Source organism: Xyrauchen texanus, chromosome 28 (assembly GCF_025860055.1).
Source record: "Xyrauchen texanus isolate HMW12.3.18 chromosome 28, RBS_HiC_50CHRs, whole genome shotgun sequence".
NCBI classification, from domain to species: domain Eukaryota; kingdom Metazoa; phylum Chordata; class Actinopteri; order Cypriniformes; family Catostomidae; genus Xyrauchen; species Xyrauchen texanus.
Genome location: NC_068303.1, coordinates 30657568 through 30682534, shown reverse-complemented (window position 1 = coordinate 30682534; position 24967 = coordinate 30657568). Strand labels below are relative to the sequence as shown.

The following is a 24967-nucleotide window of genomic DNA, read 5'->3' as shown; positions in this document are numbered from 1 at the left end:
TAACTTTTTGCCTTTAGTTTTTAGAGGTTTTGGATTCTAATTTGCCCAAATATAACTTTTTATTTGAATAGAAAAAGATTGCATCTGTACGTCAGTGGATGGATGTTAAAATAAAATGCAATAAAAGATGCAAGAGGGGAAACGAGAGTAGCGGAAACACAGACACATTAATTGAGAGTTCTGTTTATGAAAGAACAGTGAACTCCTAAATTCAGACAGCGACAACCACAAACTCTCCACTCCAGCAGCGGGAACCCGGAATGTGCCGGAGCGCCCGTGAACGAGATGACACAGTTCACGATCAACTGTCTCCCATCGCACAACCCAGCCATGAAATACTCCGTTTATATGGGGGGACACTGCACACTGGAGCACCCCATCAACAATCTGATCACCTGGTTACACCACACCTGAGAGCGATTAAGAGAGAGGGAGAGAAAGGGAAATAGGACACACACACACACACACAAACAAACAATACGGATGAGAAGGCCATCACAATGCGAGACACGGAAAAGAGCGTGAGCTGTGGCAAAACTGCTGACTCTAAACGACACTGATAACAGCCGCAACGAACACTTGGGGGGTTGGGGGTTTGTTGTCTTTTTCTGCATGTGGTCCGTTCTGCATAGCGCTCATTTGAATTTATCGTGGCCCATTCGGCCCGTTTTGCAGCATACCCTCCGGCACGCTCGGTTCTCTCGATGGCCAGACCACCTCTGATAGGCCCCAAACTGCGTCGCCCACAGTTTGATGTGAATAAGCCCCTACACATTGTCAAAATCTAAAATAATATACTTCCATTTATATTTAATACATTTGGATCCTTATGCTGGGGTGGCAGATGGGGTGGCAATACTTTTTCTTAGGTTGGCTTGGCCACCTCATGCCAGCCTGGTAGATCCGCCCCTGCTCCAGAAGGAAAATGTTTGCCAGCTAAGATTATGGTTCACTGATGTTATATTAAATGCCTCTGTCAAAAAAGCAAATAGATGCATGTGCAAGGGAATTACCCTGTGCATCTGCACAATTGCAGATGTGTAAATCCCCACTCCACGTCCTTTGTCGGTCTCCTCCCTTTGTTCTTGAGAGCAGCTGATTTGAGACCAGTTTTGCAGTTTAACAAATAGCAATTTGTATTGGTACTGGGTAAAAGTGGAACAGATCCTTGATCAGTGTAAAGTTTCAGTACTATTATTGTTTATACTGAAGCGCTCTGCAGCCTTTTATGCTTTCAGGGATTCGCATTATCACGCACCTGGGCTAGACATGAGAGTGAAAGTTCAGGGGATTTTAGAAAAGAGGAACTGTTACTCTTTAAGGGAAGCAGATGAAATTAACAACACTCAATGTCATATTGCATACTGCGTGTTTCACGGTATGTGTTCTCAGGTTTATTAACTGAACCATGCAGTTAAGTATTTGTAGGCTCTAATTTTAACATTTAGGGTTTTATGTTGTTTTTGCAGCTTGGAATAACATAAAGCGATTATTGTGATGTACATTGTAGTGTTTGAAATATCATTGTGCTCTGATATTTTTACCATGAAAATAAAAGTGTGATAAGGTTAGGTAGGAGTATGCACTAACAGTCGCTGTCCTTTTCTGCATATCGCACCGCCGTTTTGTGGTCCGTTGTGCATAACGAGGCGGCTCATTTTTGCTTATCGTGGCACATTCGGCACGTTTCGTGTCTGAAAAATTTTATCTCAGTGATTTGGAGCATGGCATGATTGTTGGAGCCAGATGGGCTGGTTTAAGTATTTGTGTAACTGCTGATCTCCTAGGATTTTCACAAACAACAGTCTCTAAAATGTATTCCAAATGGTGCCAGAAACAAAAAACTTCCAGTGAGCGGCAGTTCTGTGGACAGAAATACCTTGTTGATGAGAGAGGTCAACAGAGAATGGCCAGACTGATTCGAATTTACAAATTCTACGGTAACTCAGATAACTGCTCTGTACAATTATGGTGTGAAGTATAGAATCTCATAATGCTATTCTGAGATGCGGATTGGCGCTATTTTGACAGCACAATGGGAACCTACACAATATTAGGCAGGTGGTTTTAATGTTGTAGCTGATTGGTGTGTGTTATTTTCATCTGTGAAAGCAATCAGGAACCCTTCAAATAAATTTCCCTTTCTTTTCCCTCCAACGCTACAAGTAACCACGCATTTCATTTGGCATGGATGTCTTTGATCCATTTATGGTCAACAAGAAAAACACATTCAGCATGCACAGCTTAATAAATGACTTCATCTTGAGTGTGTGAGGGGAATTTTTCAGGATATCCATGATTCACTCACAGCGACTTCGCTTAATAGTGCAATGACAAAACATAAATTAGAGAATACACATGTCCAATCAAATGATTTCTCAAATCCATTTATAAGCTGTATGCAGTGAAAATAACACTTGTTGCTTCATACTTGACTCCACCAAAGCATAAAAGCATTTGTCATATTTCATCGTTGAAATTCAAGATCATGTAATAGAGCAAAGATAGTTGCAATGTTTCGCTGTCATGGTAGAAACAAATCCCCTGAGAATAAAAGAAGAGTTTCACCTCACACTCTGTGAGATATCTGTCATGATCACATTAGGATGATTTGCAGCACCTTCAGGCATAATCTCAACTCCATCTATACAGAGCTCCACGGTCACATTGTGAATTCCTCAATCATTTGGGACAATAAAGAATAGGACTTGGTTTGTTGCACTTGATTTTACTGTTAGTAAAACTTTTGACAGCACAAAATCACCCCTTATGATTACATCCATGTTTTATCTACCAGCAGGGGCTAACTGGACCATGCTAATCAGACAGTATACTCCATATAACTGTGCACGTATACACAGGCGGTAGGCGCACGAGCGCTATGACTGCTATCATACACCGTACTTTCTCTTCATGAGTTTAGGTCCATAAAGAGTCTTTGTAGTCCTTCAGACTGCAGGCACATCCTCACACACTCACTCTTGACTTGTACATCCACTGTTGTTGTTTTTACCTTTATCTACTGATGTTTAGCAGCGATTACATTTTCTTCTACCACTTCTTCATGACAGGAATGGCTCAAATGTGAATGTTGCAACCTTGTGGATCCACTAATTAGTGCAAATAATTCCAGGCGCATGCGCATTCTTTGTGCTCAAAGACGTTCGAAAAATTTTGTTTTGCACGTTCGGTGCTTGAGCTCTCTGTGTTGATGAGATTTGCGTCACACGCCCTGTACACAAACCAAAGTATTCAGTAATTGTGTTTTACATGGCTGTGTCTAGAAACATCTCAGCAACCAAAGTCTCCTGAGAATCTCATTGGCTGTTACTACGTTTAGGTTTAGGATTAGATTTAGGCTACGTCTACATTAAGCTGGATACATTTGAAAATGCCGTTTTCATTTTCGAAATGCTCTTCATCCACACTGCTTCATAAAAAATTGGTTGTCCCCACAGAAAATTCTGAAAATGCTTAAATCCCCTTTTTTAAGCCATTTCATGTTTAGTCTTAAATGCAATTGTCCTCATGTCCCATCCACAGATAGCAATTCAGAGTAAACTTGCCATCAGGAATGCAATGTGAAGGTTATACAAAGTAACATTATATTTTGCAATGCAATCAAAGTGAATAGCAGGCACAACAATGCCACTACAACATGGGCCACCATCCTGATTGTTTTGGGTTAAATAGATCACATGACTGCGTCACATGACAATAAATATGTCATTGTTTTCAGATATCTCCATTTTCCACTTTGCTTGTTCATTCACAATTGTCATAATCCGCACCCATGAAACGCCATATAAGGAAGGCTTCAGACTCGCTAGTATATAAGAATAGGAAGCTTTTAACATATTTGCGAACAGTAATAAAAGGGTTTTTTAATTGTTCACCTCATAAAATATTGATTTAGCAAACACTCTATTCTAAAAAGAAAGTGAGGAACTTAGTCATCTTTGCTGTCATCAGAGTTATTTTGTGAAATATTTCAAAAATGGTTTTAGTAAAAAAAAAAAATTCAGTTCATGCCGATGACAGGAGAATGTTCACCACCTTCTCTGGTTCAATTGAGCGCATCAGAGTCATTGGAGAAACTTCCCGAGAAAATCCAATAATGTACAGTGATATACTTCCCTTGTAGCAGGAACAATCTTCAAAGAAATTGATAGAATGCCAGAAGAAGGTCTTTGACCGAACGCTGTAAGATATTACAGATTGAAACACTTTGAGTTGCAAAATATATTTATCATGGCTGAAAATGTTGTCTTTGCATTTTTCACTGGATGATTTGACAGTAGCCTTGAACTTTATACTGACACCTAATGGTGTGGATGCAACACCATGCAAACGTTTTCAGTTACCAATGCCATTGAAATACCCCATTCACAGGAGTAATTTTGCCCATTATTAATTTATTCCACAACCATGTTACTGAGGCCTAGTCCACACTAATACGTTTTCATTTGAAAATGCATACTTTTCGCTCCATTTTGGCTTTCCGTCCACACTGAGACTGCGTTTTTGAGAAAACTGAGCTTTTTGAAAACGCACTCCAAAGTGGATAAATTTGAAAACTGCGTTTTCAAGTTGTAGTGTGGACTGTGAAAATGGATGCTTTGGAAAACGATGATGCATTTTTAGTCATGTGATCTATCAAAACAATCAAGATGGCGGCCTGTGTTAGAGCAGCGCCTGATACTCACTTTGATAGCGTTGTTAAGTACAACCTTCACATTGCATTCCTTCAAAGGTGAAGGGAAGTTTACTCTTAATTGGTGTCCGGCGACAGAACACCAGGACAATTGTGTTTCTGACCGTACATGCAGCAGGGATTTTCCGCATGCGCAGTGACACGATTTAAGCATTTTCATACGTTTCAGTGTGGACGAGCAACTTTTGGAAAACGCTTGAAAAAGTTAGTGTGGACAGAGAGCGTTTTTGAAACTAAAACGCTGTTTTCAAATGTATCTGGATTAATGTAGAAGTAGCCTGATATAAAGTAGTATTCAGCTATTTATGTGATCTCAACATAGTTGCCGCCTTGAGTGGGTGACCACCTTTTGTAAAATAAATGAGCTGATTTGAATTTTCTAATATGACCGATGAACGAGTCTTCCATCTCATGTGAGTGTACATCATTTTCAGCTCTTTTGACCTAAAACTTTTTTATTTCTAAACTATTTTGATTGTTTACAGACTCCTTGTAGCTATCTCTGATAAATAACATCTTTTAACTGTGGATAAGTTTGCTGTGTAAAAATGTCTTGTTTAACAGAAGTGAGTTCATTAACTGTTTTATCTGAGACAGGTTTAATCCGATTAATATAACGGGATGCGTGACAGGGGTTTCTCTTTAAGCTCCTGAGGTGAACAAACCCCCAGGCCAAGGTGATTGTAAAGATGATTGAACTCCCAGGGTATGGTGACTGCTCAGGTCAGTAAACCTGTTCTAAATATAGAATGGTGACTTTTATAGAATTGTGGATTTGCTTTCACACTCCGTTTATAATCAGAATTTTCAGATTCACACCATCACAAAACTCTGTCGTTAATGGCAGTAAGCTCCTGTAAAGTGGTACTTGTGGAGAGGCTGTGAGAACGCAGGAAGCAACACTGACATACTCCCACACTTCAACTCTCTGAAGCTTAACTGGGTCACAAGGGGATTTCAGTGTGGTAGTTGTGATAGAAATGGCTCCGTTTCTCACCATTTTTGGCAATTCAAAAACTTGTGCAACATTCATCTTTTTGCTTGTTTGAGAGTTTTAAAAGACCACAACTTAGAACTGGTTAACAGTGATCTAAAGTTTTGTTGTTTTATTGGCCTTTCAACAAAATGACCAATAAGACACATTATATCATTTGAGTTTAAAAATGTATTTTACTTGCTGTAAAATTCTTGGTTTCACTGAAAAGTTTTTAGGGGTTGATGCATTTATCATAACAAATGTTTGTGCTTAAACTCAATTAATGATTTTACATGTGTCTTTCTCAATCGTAGCTCTTGGGAATAGTTCGATTTTCTTTCTCAGTCAATTACATACAATGTGGTGTTACATACTGTCAGTAGCCTATTTTACTAATAACGTTACTAAAACAAGTGATTTGCAAACTCAAGTCAACCATATGTCATGGTCAATTAAGATTACAAAAACTCCTATTATGTAGCACACACTAAAAAGGCTTAAGATTTAAGGTGGGCCAAAGGACTCCCAGGTTGGGTAATACAGTGGTGAGGGGAACAGTGGTTGCCAGGGTGGGCACAGCACATGATTGTGTGGGCCAGGCCATCTCAGCCCCTCTCTTGACAACTTTTGGACTGAAGTAAATAAACAGATGCCCTCTAGCAAAAGTAGACTGTGCACATATGTTTTTCCTAATCTCTATACCTAAAGCAATGATCTATCTTTGCATGAACTATGCTTCTCACATAACATACAAAAACCTAAAGGAAGTGAGGAGAGAGATAGGTTTAAGCCATTTCCTGTGAAACAGAGAATTCTAAGAGATTAGATAAAGAACATTCTGAAAACACCAAGTCAGGGCAGTTAAACCATGTAACTGCTTTGGGGTTAAGAAAAGTTGACCACAAACTTATGCATATGACCTCTTAGATGCATGAACTTACAAATGGACATTTTAAACATCAATTTTAGAAATGGATCTATAAAGGAAGGTTATCAATGTTTGTTTGTTTTTTGGTGTTTTTTTTTGACTGTATGGTTACTTATACATTTTAATATGTTCTCACAAGTCACTCCTGACTCCAGCCAGGTCTCCCAAGCAACCAAATTGGCCCGGTTGATAGCAAGGGTAGAGTCACGTTGGGTTAAGCTCCTCCTGGTCACTATAATGCTCACTCACGGTGGGGCATGTGGATGCCGCGGAGAAGAGCGGAAACCCTCCACACATGCTACGTCTCCGAGGTAACACGCTCAACGAGCCACGTGATTAGATGCACGGATTGACGGTCTCAGACATGGAGGCAACAGAGATTCGTCGTCTGCCACCCGGATTGAGGCGTGTTACTCCGCCACCACGAGGACTTAAGAGCGCATTGGTAATTGGGCATTCCAAATTGGAGAGAAAAGGGGAGGGGGGGACTATTTTCACAAGTCAAAGGGACACAGATGTTACAGCATTTCTCCCTAGTCTATCTAGTTTACTAGTGCAAACACAGTTTATAGGTTTAGTCTGATTGTTCCCTGGTGTGGGGATTGACTTCTAAATGCATGTAATTAGTACATAGAACAAACAGGATCATCTATGAATCACTTAACAACCTCTTTAATCAATCAGTTCTAATTCATTGATTTGTTTGTTAGTTGATGTTTCCTGACTTGTGAGAAGTTAAAATAAAATTACAAAAAAATAAGTGTGGTTTCTTTTTCATTTGAGATTGTTAAAGAAATATTCAGATTCAATAGAAGTTCAGATCAATCTGCACCGTTTGTGGCATAATGTTGATTACCACAAAAAAACCGTATTTGACTTGCCCCACCTTTTCTTTAAAAAAAAGCAAAATATTTGGGTTCCAGTGAGACACTTACAATGGAAGTGAACCGGGCCAATTTGTGAACGTAAAATACTCACTGTTTCAAAAGTAAAGACATAAACAATATGTGTTAACATGATTTTAGAGTGATAAAATCACCTGCTAACCTTTTCTGTGTAAAGTTATAAACAATTTTACAACTTTGTTGCCATGACGATGTCATTGTTAACAAACCCTAAAATGACTGTAAAAATTACGATTTAAACAACTTTACAGCTCAAATAATTCATGATTTTTAACAGAAGAATGAATGCGTGCTTTCATAAAATGATAAGCTTCACATTTCTGCTTTTAAACCCTCCAGAAATTGGCCCCATTCAAATCGATTGTAAGTGCCTCACTGAACACCATTTTTTGCTTTTTTTTTTTTTTTAAAGAAAAGAAGGGACAAGTCAAAACTCATATTTTTAGTAATCAACATTATGTCTCAAATGCTTAACTTGAATTGAACTTGGTATATTGTTTTAAGGCCCAAGGAAGGATCTTGGCACTCTAAACTGGTAGCACAGTGGTTCAAACTTTTTTGTCTGGATTGAACGTTTCAATATTTTTTTGTTTAAATATTATTATTGCAATCATCAAACACACCACCTATATAAAAAAATACACCAACATCAGATGTAATAATATTTTCAATAGAATACGTTTAGAATTATTTTCAGTTGCATGCCAAAAATAAAAAATTTAATTGCAAATATTTTTGTTTAATAAACTTCATGCAACGTTGATGGCTAATTTAATCATTTTCCATTTTTTTAGTCATTTGCTTCATGTAAACCCACACGCTCATGCTCACCCGGAAAGACAATTCCTACATCCGGGTCATATTTGTTCTGCATGTCGCTATCCTGTCCAGTCTGTAACCGTTTTCTCTTTTTAATCTTATTTAATCTCTTATAAAAAAAAATAATTAAAAAAATGTCCCGGGGCTCCAGCGCTGGCTTTGACCGTCACATCACTATCTTCTCTCCGGAGGGAAGACTTTATCAAGTAGGTGAGTATGGAGAGTTTTAATCACAGCTAGTAAGTGCACAGTCATTTAGCCTGTAGTCCAGTTCATATTCACTGTCTCTTTCTGCAGCGATCATTATGGGGTAATATTATCAGTATTCTGTCATATAATTTTTTTTTTAGCTAGGTTTAGCTACGTGTGTAGCTATATATATGTATGTGTGTGTGTGTGTGTGTGTGTGTGTGTGTGTATATGTATATGTATAATAAAATAAAGTTGAGTGAATGATAAACTGTTTAAAATTCAAATTAATATTTATAATAATTCAGTAATTTATAGATATCATAGCATATCTTGTAAATGTCTGTAAATTGTTATAATCTAGGCACGGCTGTTGGTTAAAATCGCATTTTACACCAGTGGTGTATATTTCTGTCTTTTATTTATCATGGTAACCACAGTTAGAATCGCATTGAATCTCATTTTAATTTCGACATTGATGACCAAAACCATTTTCACACAGTTTTACTGTAGAACAAAAACTGTACAGTGGCTATCATAGTATATTAAATAAGGTGTCTGAGTGAGTGAGTGAGTGAGTGAGAGAGAAAGAAAGAAAACACTTAAGAACTGTAATGTGTTTTCCATCCCTGGACTGAAGGATGTGTTCATGATGATGATGTAATTTTATTTCATATCTACAGAATATGCATTCAAGGCCATAAACCAGGGTGGTTTGACATCGGTTGCTGTTCGGGGAAAAGATTGTGCAGTAGTTGTCACACAGAAGAAAGTCCCAGTAAGTCTGGTCTCTCAAAATCATTTTTACCTTTATTAGCAAGTTCAGTTCTTAGTGGTGCAAATGAACTGCAATTGTCTATTTTTTCCAGGATAAGCTACTGGATTCTTCTACTGTCACTCATTTATTCAGAATCACTGAGAACATTGGATGTGTGATGTCAGGAATGACAGGTACAGAAGAGACTTCACCTTAAACTGTAAAAGTCACATCCAGTTTTTCCATAAAATTACTCTTCATGATGTCTGTTGGTATTGATGCACTCACTGATGTCTTATGGGTTACCTTCAGCTGACAGCAGGTCTCAAGTGCAGCGAGCTCGCTACGAGGCAGCAAACTGGAAGTACAAGTATGGTTATGAGATCCCAGTAGACATGCTTTGTAAAAGGATTGCTGACATCTCTCAGGTTTATACACAGAATGCAGAGATGAGACCGCTCGGCTGCTGTAAGTAAACTATTGACCATTTACACACACAATAGCACAACACAGACGTGCAAAGTGCATCAAGTAAGCTAAGCATATATTTCTTAGCATACTCCTATAAAATGAATAGTTCACCTAAAAATGAAAGTGATTTACTCATTTGTCATCATTTCCACGCTCTTATGTTGTTCCAAACCTGTATGACATTCTTTCTTCCATGGAACACAGAGGAAACATATTAAAGTCTCAATGTAATTGTAATTCTTCGTAACTGCATGGAAAAGTGCAACCAGTAGAGTTTCGAAAAATATGAGGGTGAGTAAATGATAACAGAAAACATTTTCGTTTTTTTGGTGAACTATTCTGTAATGAGTTTCACAGCATGGGCAAGGAGGAGGCGGGAATCGGCTGAACAGCAACGTAAATTTTAATGAACACAACTCCAAGATAACATAAAAGTGCTTTGCAGCAAACAAAACTAAGACGCAAACACAACACGTGCGTCTCTCTCTCCTACTGATTGTATAACTCGTCGCCAGTCGTGCGTCATCACGGCCTGGCCATGCCCTCATCACATTCCTACGCCTCTAGATTCAGGCCAGGGAAACCTCCGGCCTGACCTGTGTGAAGGTGTGGAAAGTGTGTTGCCCTTTCTGCCGGCCTTTCCCGCCTCCTGGGAAACTATGAGAGATGAGGGAAAGGAGAGAAAAAGAGCGAGGTGGAGAGACAGAACGAGAAAGACTGGCTCGCCGTTCCCCGGACACACTGTCGCCTGGTCCTTGGCCAGCTGGGCAGCGGTGCTCCACGACACCGGGTGATGGCACTGGACCTCCGCTCTAGGCAGCTGCTTTTCCGTCTCCTAGTGAATGGCAGCAGGCTTCTCCGCCTCCTGGCGAAACGTACTAGTTATATGTCCTCGCATTTGCGACCCTCCAACAGCGGCGAGCGCTCTCTGACAGCAAATCCCTCTTCCCTCCCGGGTTTAAGCACCAATGTAACTGGTTCAGGATGGGCAAGGAGGAGGCGGGAACCGGCAGGACAGTCAACATTACTTTAATGACATAAAACAAACATAATCACACACACACACACCAACTGGCGTCTCTATCGTATGGCTAATTTAACATCTGGCCAAGGGACAACAGTTGAAAATTAGCCACTTGTCTAACACTGGCACATTCACAGTGATGTCAATTAATTTGCACTGTCCAGAAGAAAAACAATAAAATATATATATATATATATATATATATGTGTTTTATGTTGTTTTAAGTTGAGTTTACACTACCGGTCAAAAGTTTAGGGTCACTTTTTCTTTATTTTAATTTTTTTCACATTTTAAAATAATAGTAAAGTCATTTAAACTATGTAATAACAAATTGAACTGGTAATTAAACTATGTAATAACAGAAATGGAAGTGGTAATTAAACTATGTAATAACAGAAATGGAACTGGTAATTAAACTGTGTAATAACAGAAATGGAACTGGTAATTAAACTGTGTAATAACAGAAATGGAACTGGTAATTAAACTGTGTAATAACAGAAATGGAACTGGTAATTTAAACTGTGTAATAACAGAAATGGAACTGGTAATTTAAACTGTGTAATAACAGAAATGGAACTGGTAATTAAACTGTGTAATAACAGAAATGGAACTGGTAATTTAAACTGTGTAATAACAGAAATGGAACTGGTAATTTAAACTGTGTAATAACAGAAATGGAACTGGTAATTAAACTGTGTAATAACAGAAATGGAACTGGTAATTTAAACTGTGTAATAACAGAAATGGAACTGGTAATTATGTTGTGACTATAAAAATCCAAAATAAATAAAAATTGTTATATTTTAGCATCTTCAAATGCTTCAACTTCTTCTTAAGGAATCACCCTGGGATACATTTTAAACAGTATTGAAGGAGATCCCATCTATGCCCGGCACTTATTGGCTGCTTTTCTTTATTATTCTGTTTTTTTCAATGTAAACTTTAATGACAGAACACAACTCAAACATAACATAAAACTGCTTTGCAGCTAACAAAACAAAGACACACACAACACGTGCGTCTCTCTTTCGAATTGGCATCCCGGCCCCTCCTTATCTCTCATCCACTGATTAGACAACTCAGCGCCAGGCATGCATCATCACAGACCGGCCACACCCCCCTCCTCGTCACACTTCTCCACCTCTAGAATCAGGCCGGGGTAACCTCCGGCCTGACCTACCCTACACTGTTGCCTGGTCATCACCTTCTGATGGACGGCAGCAGGATCCTCCTCCTCCCGGCAGACATCAGTGGCTCCTCCACCTCCTGGTGGCCGGCAGCAAGCTCCTCCTTTTGGCACAAATGTAACGGGTTCAGGATGGGCAAGGCGGAGGCAGGAACGGGTAGGAGAGTCAACATAATTTTAATGACGTAACTGAACTTAAAACAACATAAAAAAAAAAACATAAACACCCTTACGCAGCCGCGTGTCTCTCTCTTGAACTGGCGTCCCGGCTCCTCCTTATCTCTCTCCCGCTGATTAGACAACTCTGCGCTAGGCGTGTGTCATCACGGCCCGGCCGAGCCCTCCTCCTCGTCACATATTCCTTTAGTATTACACAATGGTTGTTTAATCATGAGATTGTGTGGATTTGTATCATTGTATGATTCAGTAATATTGAGTCCCTCAAACCTACTGATCTTTTGCATTTCTTGTTTAATGAGTTGTATGAGGTTTATACACATGTTATTGCTTGTCTCTTTTCTAGGCATGATTGTAATTGGTCTGGATGAGGAGCTGGGGCCTCAAGTATATAAATGTGACCCAGCAGGTTATTACTGTGGGTTCAAGGCCACATCAGCAGGTGTGAAACAGACAGAGGCTACAAGCTTCCTGGAGAAAAAAGTGAAGAAGAAACTCGATTGGACCTTTGATCAGACAGTTGAGGTACAATCCCAGTCAATTCTCTTCAGAACAGCACATTAACTTTCATTTATTTTTTTTTGCTTTGTTTTAATCTAATGAATTCCATCTGCTAACATTTGTCCATTCATCCCATTTAATTTTGGCAAGATGCTGCCAAAATTACGTTTTTAAAGTTTTGCTTCTATACATTTTGCCACTCATTTGACAAAAATACCCAATCTATCTATCTTTCTGGTATCTTGTAAAATACAGTGGCAAGAAAAAGTATGTGAACCCTTTGGAATTAGCTGGTTTTCTGCTTTAATCGGTCATAAAATATGATCTCATTTTCATTCAAGTTACAAGTATAGACAAACACAATGTACTTAAGCTAACAACACACAAACTATTATAATATTTCATGTCTTTATTAAACGCATCCCATTAAACGAGCTCTGAAAAAGTAAGCGAACCCTATTACTGTTCGATCCTCCTTGGCAGCAATAACCTCAACAAAGCGTTTACGGAAGCTGCAGATTAGACCTTCACAACGTTCAGAAGGAATTTTGAACCATTTTTCCTTACAGAACTGCTTCAGCTCAGACATATTCTTAGCATGTCTGATGTAAACAGCTTTAATGAGGTCATTCCACAGCATCTCTATTGGGTTAAGGTCTAGACTCTGACTGTGCCACTCCAAAAGGTTAAGTTTTGTTTTTACTTCGATGTTTAGGCCGGGGACATTGTCCTGCTGCTTTACTCAACTTCTAGTGATTCAGCCACTTCAGCTGGTGCACAGCCAGCCTGATATTATCCTGTAAATTATCTTGATAAACTTGGAAAGTAATTTTTCCTTCAATGATGGCAAGCGGTCCAGGCCTTAGTAGCCAAAATTCATGATGCTCCCTCCACCGTACTTCAACATTGGGATGATTTTTCCATGATGGTATGAGGTGCCATTTTATGCCATACCTAGTTCTGCATGTTCTTTACAAATAGTTCAACCTTAGTTTCCCCAATCCACAAAGCACTTTTCCAGTAGTGTTGTGGAGTGTTAAGGTGGTCTTTGGCAAAATTCAGGAGTGCAGCAATGCTTTTGTTGAAAAGCATTTGCTTACTTTGTGGTGTCCTGCCCTTAACACCATGGCTATTTAATGTTTTCCATATAGCAGACTAATGAATGGAGATGTTAACCAGTTCCAATGATTCCTTCAAGTCTTCAGCTGTCAATCTATGGTTCTCTATGTTTCTTTCTTTACCTCATTAAGCATTCTGCAGTGTGCCAAGAGTCATCTTGGCTGAATGGCCACTTCTAGGGAGAGTAGCCACAGTAATAAATTGTCTCCATTTGTGGACAGATGAGTATCTAAGGTCTTCGAGATAACTTTGTAACCCTTTCCAGCTTTATGCAAAGCCACTCTTCTTTATCTTAGGTCTTCTAAGATCTCTTTTTTTGTGAGGCATGGTCCACATCAGCAGATGCTTCTTGTGAATAGCAAACTCAACATTTTTGAGTGCTTTTTATAAGTCAGACTAGCTCTAACCCACACCTCCAATCTCATTAATTAATTGAATGTCAGGTTTGCCAACTCCTGACTCTAATTAGCATTTGTTGATGTTATTAGCATAAGGGTTTACATACTTTTTCCAACCTACACTGTGAATGTTTGAATGATGTATTCAGTATGTACAAGAATGTGTTAATTTTTGTGCTATTAGTTAAAACTTGTGTTAGTGAATTATTGTAACTTAGATGAAGTTCAGATTTTATAACAAATGAATACAGTAAGTAAATGCAGGTAATTCCAAAGGGTACACATACTTATTCTTGACACTTTAAATGCAATTTGGTTTGATGTTATGTTTTCTAATGTAATGACATTCATACATTTTATGAGTGGTTTAAGTTTACAATTACTTTCTGGGGCCAGTGTACCATTGGAATGCTTGTTTCTGTAGATAGAATAATGTTGGCTGGCTGTGTTTAAGGTAATTTGTTTTGTAAGGAAGTAAATGTTATGCACACTAGGATGCATATACATTAGCAGTGCTTTTTTTACCCCCAATTCTTTGCAATACAAATCTCAACTTCCTCTTGCTCAGTCATTTTATTTTACATATTACATTTTACAAATGTTTACAATATTTAAACATTTAACACAGTATGTACATGTAACACATTTAGTAAACTAATGCAGATTTAATTAACAAAAAAACCCTGTTAATAACCTTAATTACCTCTTGACAAGAAAATATATTATGCACATTTTTCAAATTTTTTCACAACATTTACATCCACAGACGGCTATCACTTGCTTATCAACTGTGCTGGCAATTGATTTCAAGCCATCTGAGTTGGAGGTAGGCGTTATCACGGCTGAGGATCCGAAATTCAGGTGGGTGTAAGCATAGTGGTTTTCATTTACATAGAGAGATCTGCAGTCTCTGCTGTACACAGATTGCATATGGCACCTCCACAAATGCAGTAGATTACTTTTGTATTGATGTTTGTGAAATGCTGAATTTGTAAGTAAGCATGATCTATGCTGCACTAGTTCATGCTTTACAGATTGATTTTTTTCATGGTTTATGCAGTTGAAGTGTAGACTTGCTATTTTACTCTGTTTCAGGATTCTGTCAGAGTCGGAGGTTGACACTCACTTGGTCTCTTTGTCTGAGAGGGACTGAGATCTACGAAGAAAGAATCCCGTTCAGAGTCCTTGTTCTCATGTAAATTCCCCTTGTTCCATTAAAGACATTTTGAGAAAAATTATATTAAGATTCCTGTTTTTTTCTCTCTTGTTTTCTTCTATTTTTCATAGCGTGAGGAATGAATATTATACAGGGGGAATCCCCGGTGTGCTCAGCTTTAATTTTCGTTGCATACTGTGTTTTCCCAAACTGATTAGACCACAGGGAAATCATTTGGAAACCTACTTTTCATTTAATAGAATTCTCTCTGAGCTTTGAACTTCTGAAGTATTCTGAGTCAGATGGGGTTGAATACGTATTAGCATGCAAGGAAAGTCAAACGCATGCTTCTGTGATGTATTCATGCACCTGATTATTTGACTCATCCTCATTGTTAAGTTTTATATAAGTATATAAAAAAAATGCATATATATATATATATATGCATAGAGCAAGCTTCTGTTTTAAGGTTGTGTGAAATCTAGGGTCAAATCCACACTAATTTGTTTTCTTATTCTCACACTAATTGACATTCTCAGATGCGGAGGCAACTGACTAGTCACCACGAGGACTTTAAGAATTGGGAATTCCAAATTGGGGAGAAAATTAAACATATATATATTATAAATAATTTGTGGAATTATTTCTATAGTAAATCTAATCCAGATATTATTTATAGATTATTGCTGTGCAAACTGGTCCTACTGAAATCACCTTATATAATGCTTATGTACACCATATGTAGTCCCCATAGGATTGTAAGTTAAAACGGCTTATATATGCAAAGTTGGAATTCACCTCTCACCAAAGTGGTGATAAAGTTATGATGATGTCTGTCACATGAAACCTTTCCAATGGATTAAATGGTATACTCGTTTTTAGGAGAACAACTCCATGGAATTTCTCTACATTACTGAATTTCTGTCTCATTGGTCTTTAGGAACATCTGATTAAATACTTTTAAGAGACTAAGTTTTTGAATAGGTGGTTCTCAATCCATTTCATTTGTTCAATTGAAATGCCTTTAATGGAGGATCTATTGATCTACACACAATGAATGCAATTTTAGCATTGACCGTAACAATTATGAACCTCACCATGACAGCCGGTTTCTCTTTCTTGTGGGGAATTCTTACAAAGCATGAGTCAGTTATTCATGACTCCTCTTTAGCAGACAAGGAATTTTATTCAAATTATAGTGACGCATCTACGTGACTCATGTGTTCCAGAAAGGAAATGATACCATTTACAGTATACTTTGAGGGCTTTTTTCCCCCCTGAATGGGCTAATATTCCAACAGTACAGGGGTTTACATGTTCTTTCACAAGTTTCACAACAAAAAATTTCCAGGCTTTGTAAAATCAGCCCAGTACATTTAATACAAGAAACACCCAGACTCAGAATTAAGTTCTTTCAGGCACTTTTTTTTTTAATGTAAAAAATATTTTCATAATGTCATATATAGACTATAAATATTTACAAGTGTTTTATATTTACAAATACAAATATAGCTCTGTACATTTACAAAATATACATTTTGTTTTCATTTCTTTAGCTTCAAAAGTATTTTATTGATTTGGTGTTCCATCCAGCGATCCCTGGGTCTCTTTCCATGTTGAACAGCACCACTACTATAGTGTCCCCCGTGGGCAGCTCGTTGCCACTCTTGAGTCCCTATGGGGGAACTGGCTTTATGGGACATTGCAAATCCCTGGCACGGACTTCCGAGACGGCACATAGGCCCTTGTTTCTTTGCATTACTGAGAATGTTGTCCGGACTAGTCAGTTTATCGCCCACAGAATTGGATGTCATCGTACATCTACAAAAGAGCAGCAGAAAAATGATTAGAAGACCTTTCCAAATAATTGACAAGAAAATTAAAGAAACAAAATTGATTCTCTGTGAAACTTACATAATCCTCATCAGACAAAAGCTCGTCATCGCTCTCCTCTGATTCGCTCTCTGGCATTGGTCTGAGCTCTTGGGCCGTCCGATCATGAAGCTGCCTCTGGATCTCACTGTTCTGTCGGCCAAAGGTCAGGTGGTACGGTGTGTAGCCGCCGTAGGTGAGACTGTTGACGTCGGCTCCCAGTGCAATGAGGGTGTGGACCAAATTCAAGTTCTGTAGGTCCACTGCCAAATGGAGTGACGTACGACCACTACACTGCTCCTAAACGCATCAACGAAGCCCACGTTAGTTCTCATTACAAGCGTATGTGTTAAACCAATACAATTACAAGACATTAATGAAGATGGAGGGAAATCGGAATGTATACCGTACCTTTGCGTTAATGTCTGCTCCAAGCTGGACCAGCTTCTCCACCATTGAGAGATAATTGTGAATGGCTGCTATGTGGAGACAGGTGTGCCCTATGATAACAAGGAGGATAATACTTCACAAACTGCTTTTCAATGCCACAAACTCAATAATATATCTTTAGAGGTGGAACTATGTTAAGTCACGTGGGATGTTGACTTACCACAGTAGTTTGGGAACGTGAGAATGGGCCGTAGATGCTGTGTCTGATTCTGAGTGAGCACCGAAAAGCAAGCTAGTGAGCCTCTTTTGCAGGCGATGTGAAGAGCTGTGTTTCCATTTTGATCGACCAGGCGGGGGTCACAGCCGGCCTTTAGCAGTCTTTCAACCATGTGTGGCTGTTCTGTGATCGCAGCAAGGTGGAGTGCAGTCTGTGCATGACAAATAGACATTAATTAGCCATCAAACAATTAGAACCAAACTGCTCCGAGTAGTTTTTTTATGCAGGTTCCAAATGTTAATTACCTGTCTTTGGTGATTCTGTTTGTTCAAGAATGAGTCATTTTGGCACTGTTTGATGATCTGGATGGCATAATCTTCCGCCTCGTGAATGATGGCAAGGTGAAGATACCTGGAAAATAATGTAGGAGGGTTGTTTTTAGTAATCAGTATTTTAAGAACACTCAGAGGAAGTGGTTAAGACACTGTACGGGCAGACAGGCGTTTCGCAAGAATGGATTTTTGAAGGTTATTTCCAACCAGTGTGGCTTAACACATCTGATGCATTGTCTGCGATTGGCCGCGCGCCAGGGACTTTCCTGCCTGCGCACTTTGTTTCTAAGCACCTCCCACTTTGAGCTTGTGCCAAAATGCACTTCACAGATATTTGTTTACTTGCCAACTTTTGTGCTAGCTTTAAAACTTTTTTTTTTCTCGATAATTTAGCACATACCATATAACATATTCGAATGCCTGCATATTTGCATGTTTATGCATGCATTTTCTTACATTTCTAAATAAATGCTTGCATCTATCAAACTTAAGGATAATAAAATGTTAAACTTACGTGTCTCCATCCTCTGTAAATTCTAGTTTCCAAGGTTCGTGGGTGTCGGTTGTGTTTACACACTCAGATGGCTTTGGCAGCTTCTGCAGATCCTCCACAATTTTTCTGTACTCGTCCTCCTTTAACGAATCCACGCCACTATCGATGCGATCCTCGCAATGTTGCGTTTTCCTGTTTTTCGAATCCATATCATCAATATCCATATAGTTACTCATGGTTGCTCTGTTTACATCCGCAGCGTACTGAATGATGCTCGCTGTGTCGCAGTCAGCAGTTAAATGTGCTCGAGAGGGCGGCGCGAAAGGCTTTTATAACGCGCCTCCAGTTCAATGGTTGGATTGGGGAATTTCCATGTGTAAATTATCTTAACTTTACCCAGAAAAGGGGAACTCGTGGCGGGCTTTTATTTAGAGAATTTCCCCCAAGATGACTCCGCGAAGTAAGAATGAAAATATGTATTTTCCTATTACACATTCAAATGTACCTTATAGTCTCGCAGTTAACCAAACGCATGGTAAACATGAATGAAAAGAGCGCGTGAATGAACGCATCAGGAAATATCTTTCTGTCATACTATCTAGGGCACGAATAATAAAGAAAACCTTTGTGCTAGAAATAGGCAGCTGGAAATAGCACTGTTTTTTCATAATAATTTTCTTATTAGACATGAGGTCATCTTTTCAGCAACTCATCCACATTATTATTATTATTATTATTATTATTATTGTTATTATTATTTTTAGTCAAGTCAAGTGGTTCAAGACTATTAGTAGTAACTATTACTATTTATTTGTGCACATTGACATACAGTATGTATACATCCTTGAAATGCAAAGTTCTTAAAAGTAAAAAAAAAAATTCTACATTGTGCAGTAATCATCATCTTAAAGTCCCACATGGAAGGCCCCTCCATCTTCTGCATGAAAGTGGGTTAGGGGGATCCAGTATAGTCCCATTGCATGTTTTCTGGGGCTCCCCCTTCCAAGATATCTATCAGTGGAAAGCATCTTATTTCACTTTTTTTTCTGTTAAAAGACCTATGATATCCTGTGTGGTGTATAATGTACCATTAACACCTTAGAAATTGAAGGGGTTGTGTCCCCTCCACTATTTAGATTAGTTGTCAACCAATTTGTTTTTTAAAATGGCAAATTGTTAAATTTCCCCAAGTTAAAATGTAAAACAATTAAAAAAATTGTGCATTGAGTAAATAAGACACATTTTTACAGGTATACATCTTTGATACACGTATATGTTTTCATGCCATAAAATCAGTAGATATGCTATATATAATTAAAAGTTAAAATCGTCTAGTGACTTTTTAAATATAGGATCAAATGGGCAGATTCAATTTATATCAAGATTTATTAAGCGTACATTACCAATGCATTATGCAACACTATATATACAGATATAAAACAAATTGAATGCTAAAGTTTAATTTGCTGAAGTTTTACTATTATTTTCTCAGGCTGTAGTTCAGTCACTATCATGCACACGCTGGGTCTCTCTCGTGCGGTGTTGTTTTTGACACTGGTTCAGTGTACACTAATATGCAGATAACTCTTAAAAATCAGCTTATTTAAAAAAAATCCAACAAAGCTATTCTCTGCTTTTGACATCTAACTGTGAAAAGGCATGCGCACAATAATTGTATTCATTGGATAAGCCGGTAAGAATGCCGGTAGAGAGATATACATGCAATGTGAAATTGGGGTAATGGGCAAAAATCTACCCGTGTCAATCGGTTTATTCTTAAGCCGTTTATGACCTTACACTGATAAAGAAAAGCCATTTAATGCGCTTCCATGACAACACACTTTGTCAGATTAGTAAGCATAATCAGTGTAAGATCGTGCATGTAAACTTGTTTTTAGCGACTTTGTTACTGGATGTCACTAGTCTCTGAACTGTATGTTGCTAGTGGCCGTTCCTACATCCGTCAATCTACCGTTATTTGTCAGCTGCACAACTGACCATAGCTTTAAAAAAAATCACAGGTGAGATAAATTGCTGGTAAATCCGTTTCCATGTTTATTATGGCTGAGACATGTCACGCTGTGACAGGGCGGAGGGTGGGGCCGAGTCGTGATTTTACACACCCGGTCCCTTATAAGGCTAATCAAGCCTCCAAGGGGGATAAAGGCTGACTGCGGACTGTGGTGCGACAGAGAGAAAACATTTACCGGCAGCTGTCCATCCTATGTGTGTGTGGGTGTCTTTGGTTTATTTCTTCATTAAACAATTATTTATATTGTCAAGCTAGTTCTCGCCTCCTCCTTTCCATTGTTCCCTTTACACTGGTGCCGAAACCTGGGAAGGAGGAGGGATACACCGTAGTGGAGTTCTCGCCGCTACCATCCACCCCAACGGAGCAGCAGTGGGGGACGGAGGAGCCTGGCCGCCTGGAAGCGGGGAGGGGCTCACTGCCAGCCGCCCGGAGCGGGAGAACCGCTGCCAGGGGCGGGGGAGACCCCTTCTGTTCCCCAAGAACGTGGCGGGGAGTTCTGTTCGAAAGTGGCTGGAGGATTGCCTCCGATCCACCTGTCGAGGTGCGGCTGTTGTCCGTTAGAGGGTGGAGGAGTGGCCGAGGACCAAGCTACGGCATATCGGAGAACCGGCGAGTAAGTGTTTTTTTTCCTTTCTCTCTCTCTCTCTCTCTCTCTCTCTCTATCACTGCCACTCCACATTGGCCTTTTCCCTCTCTTTTAAATTTTACAGATTTTTTTTTGTTTTGTTGGGGGGTTACTGCACTGTTATAGGTAGTACCCCCTATTTTTCATTATTGTTTCCTTCCGCCTGTCCCCTCCGAGATTCAGGAAGGTGGGGATGACCTGCCGGCAGACGGGGCATAAAGGCACGCCCTCCCTCAGGGAAAGGGGGGGGTGTACGTCATGCCGGGGGCTCCCCTGTCTGAGAGAACGAGGGAGGAATGTGACAGGGCGGAGGGCGGGGCGGGGCCGGGTCATGAGTTTACACACCCGGGCCCTTATCAGGCTAATCAAGCCTACGAGAAGGATAAAGGTCGACTACGGACGGTGGTGCGACAGGGAGAGAGAACGTTTATGGGCAGCTGTCTGTCCTATGTGTGTGTTTGTGTCTTTTGGTTTATTTCTTCATTAAACTATAATTTATATTGTCAAGCCGTAATAAATGTAATAAACATGTAATAAATATGCTTGCAGTGCTCCACACAATCAATTTCTGTGTTAGGATGTGCATTCGAGTCAAGAGTGTACCTCCTGGAAATTTCTTAATTCCAGTTTTAGCCATGAAGTGGGGTAAATCATTAGTGAAGTTTCAGAAAGAGGAAAAACAACAGATACTTCATTAATTGCATTCATTTGTTTATGTGTTAAACAATCAACTATAGACCTTATTCACAGTAGGGCCATCTTTGATTGTTGATGGGAATGAAAATGAAGCTGCGAAGGTTAGACGTACAGTACCGTCTCTTCAATGACATGCCCTATAACACTATCAAAACTCTCATAGAGCACATCTAATTTTCCACAAAGTTTTTTGTCTACTGAAATTTCTTGGAAATATATTTTTCTATGTTTCGTCAGCGGAACGATCCAAAAACGTTTTAAACAACTGTACAACCCATTGAAGAGGCTGTTCGTCTATCCCTCACAGCCTCGTTGTCATTCCCTTCAAAAATCAAAGATGGTGCTGCTGTGACTTTATATTGACTTATACCATGCATGGTCTGTTCAAATACACAATTCTTGGAGGCAACCACCCTCCACTTTAGGTCGGATGGTTCTTTATGTCCATGTCGTGTATTTAAAATCGTTTAATGCACACCAAGCTGTGAATTATCCCTTACTTATTGCAGAAAATGATGTTGAATATATTGACTTTAATCAATGCTTTACTTTATATTTATGTATATATATGTATATATATTTGGTGTGTCCTGTAATACATTTTTGTCTAATATGATATAATTTTCATTGGTGAACAAAGAAGTGAATTATTAGTATCTGTCTGGTTTCATATCCACCACTTCAAACAGAGCAAGACAGATGGGCAAGACATTTAACTAAAAACTTGATATGAAAACTCCAGTTATGTAAGAGAAATAAACTTTAACCAGTGTGATACTGTCTACAGTACCTGTCTTGAGCTACATTTCTGCTGGATACTACTGGAGCTCTGTTAGCATAAAGGTGGAGGGCCATCACAATAGCAACTGTTTCTACCAACAGCATGCTCTTATGTCACCACGGCAATACTGTGACATGTGTCAAGTTCACACCTTCTTGTACAGTATGTTGTAACACACTTCTTTTGTTCTGAAGAAATCAAAAATACATGATTGTAATGAGTGAAACCCCTACTTCACATGGGCAAACATGAATTCTAAATGTTGTTTCCTCAGTTGGAGTTCAGAGAAGGGAGATTCGTAGAAAGTACAGGAACATTCCGTGAATGGTACACATACAGTGCACAGGTTTGAACAGGAGCGTACATACCATATTCATCAAGCAGCACATGTAGCTGCAGTCCTGATTGCAGATGGCAGGTGTTATACAGGTACGGCCTGAAAGGATTACTATTCGGAACAGTATGTTGTCAATTATTTTCAGCCTTGAATTTATGGTTGGACAGTCAAAACTGCAGACGATTTAATTCCATTCTGAATGGAGGGAGTTTTGAGAGGTCCAGGTATGAATTTGTGTAGGTTGACAGTTTGACCCACTATTCTTAGTCTGACAACACTTTAAATATCAGTGTGTGGGTTGTGTAAATCTGGGGTAGACCTGTTCTGAGCCTAAACCATGAGTCATAATCCAGTTTCATTTCATGGTGGTGTCCGGGTGTCTCAGAGACTCTACAAATTGGCAAGTCTGCCAATAAACAACAAGCAGGGATCCTTAGAATATTTGAGAATACACAGAACAGGAAAACCCTTAAACCACATGTACTATAACCTGATGTGTGAGATGTGGGTACGTTTCAGGTTTGTCTCCTCCAACAAACAACAGAACAGAAATAGTCATATTATGTGATTATATAATATTTGGAGCTTATTGTTTGCATAACACAGAATAAAATGTAATGCAATTAGTAGACATATTTCATTGAATTCAGTTATAAAGTAATTATTTCATAATGGACAATGGTTTCTTGTTATGGTTGTGCAAATTTGACTCAATTAGCATCAAGATGTCTCATGATCTCTCCTGCTCTCTCTCTCTCTCTCTCTCTCTCTCTCTCTCTCTCTCTCTCTCTCTCTCTATCTATCTCTGTCCCTCTTTTGTATTCACTGTATGAAAGGGTAATAAGGAATGACACAGCAAAACCTTCTGACATTTTCCACATCTTAGCCGTTGACATTTGTCCATAATTGAGTCAGCGATATCAGGTCTCATAATTCATGTCCAATAATGTGGGAAGGGCTTCATGTTTGACACTTTCTGTAATGACAAAATATAAAATGAGATTTGTGGAGATTAGGTGTTGAAAAAGGATGTACTGTGGAGCAACAATCCATATGATTGTTCAGTCACAGATCATCTCTCTATGTGAGAAATGTGAAGAGATTCAATCAGGGAAATCCTATCAAGATGCAGACATCTTTTCTGCCACTACTGTGAAATGGCGTCCTCTGCTGATTTGCTGTGAAATAGGCGCAGGAACCATTAAAGGGATAGTTCACCCGAAAATGTCAATTCTCTCCTCACCTACTCACCCTCATGCCATCCCAGATGTGTATGTATTTCTTTCTTCTGCAGAACACAAAGATTTTTAGAAGAATATTTCAGCTCTGTAGGTCCATACAATTCAAGTTAATGGGTACCACATTTTTGAAGCTCCAAAGGCACATAACGGTAGCATAAAAGTAATCCATATGATTCCAGTGGCGAAATCCAAACCTTCAGAAGCAATATGATGTGTGGGAAAAAAAAAAGATCAATATTTAAGTCCTTTTTTACTATCAATATCCACATTCACTCTCTTCTTCTTTTGTTTTTGGCGATTCACATTGTTCTTGCACCACCTAGTGGGCAGGGAGGGGTATTTATAGTAAAAAAAGGACTTAAATATTTATCCATTTCTCCACCCACACCTATCATATCACTTCTGAAGATATATATTTAACAACTGGAGTCTTATGGATTACTTTTATGCTGCCTTTAATTGATTTTTGGAGCTTAAAAATGTTGGTACCCATTCACTTGCATTGTATGGACCTACAGATATATATTTTCAAAAATCTTCATTTATGTTCAGCAGAAGAAAGAAAGTCAAACACATCTGGGATGGCATGAGGGTGAGTAAATGATGAGAGAATAATTTTAATTTTTGGTTG

General features: G+C 38.9%; 2 protein-coding genes across 2 annotated transcripts; one reads left to right on the top strand and one right to left on the bottom strand.

The window, feature by feature from the left end:
• The first annotated feature begins 8374 nt into the window (after positions 1-8374).
• Positions 8375-15391, top strand: LOC127622066 (proteasome subunit alpha type-6). The gene is made up of 7 exons (XM_052095988.1): positions 8375-8552; positions 9215-9309; positions 9401-9482; positions 9601-9756; positions 12493-12671; positions 14931-15025; positions 15260-15391. The coding sequence occupies exons 1-7, from the start codon at positions 8477-8479 to the stop codon at positions 15315-15317; spliced, it is 741 nt and encodes a 246-aa protein (XP_051951948.1). The 5' UTR covers positions 8375-8476; the 3' UTR covers positions 15318-15391.
• Positions 15392-16710: 1319 nt separating this feature from the next.
• Positions 16711-18908, bottom strand: LOC127622087 (NF-kappa-B inhibitor alpha-like). The gene is made up of 6 exons (XM_052096018.1): positions 18646-18908; positions 18105-18210; positions 17803-18010; positions 17604-17692; positions 17235-17492; positions 16711-17141 (listed from the first exon to the last, which is right to left on the bottom strand). Exons 1-6 carry the CDS (start codon positions 18858-18860, stop codon positions 17109-17111), a joined length of 909 nt encoding a protein of 302 aa, XP_051951978.1. The 5' UTR covers positions 18861-18908; the 3' UTR covers positions 16711-17108.
• Positions 18909-24967: the final 6059 nt, after the last annotated feature.

Excerpts from the sequence above, each read along its gene's own strand:
- LOC127622066 (XM_052095988.1), top strand. The coding sequence starts at position 8,477 with ATGTCCCGGGGCTCCAGCGCTGGCTTTGACCGTCACATCACTATCTTC. Across the intron at positions 8,553-9,214 it reads GGGAAGACTTTATCAAGTAG|AATATGCATTCAAGGCCATA; the intron begins GTGAGTATGGAG and ends TCATATCTACAG. Across the intron at positions 9,310-9,400 it reads TCACACAGAAGAAAGTCCCA|GATAAGCTACTGGATTCTTC; the intron begins GTAAGTCTGGTC and ends TATTTTTTCCAG.
- LOC127622087 (XM_052096018.1), bottom strand. The coding sequence starts at position 18,860 with ATGAGTAACTATATGGATATTGATGATATGGATTCGAAAAACAGGAAA. Across the intron at positions 18,011-18,104 it reads AACAGAATCACCAAAGACAG|ACTGCACTCCACCTTGCTGC; the intron begins GTAATTAACATT and ends TGTCATGCACAG. Across the intron at positions 17,493-17,603 it reads GAGCAGACATTAACGCAAAG|GAGCAGTGTAGTGGTCGTAC; the intron begins GTACGGTATACA and ends TGATGCGTTTAG.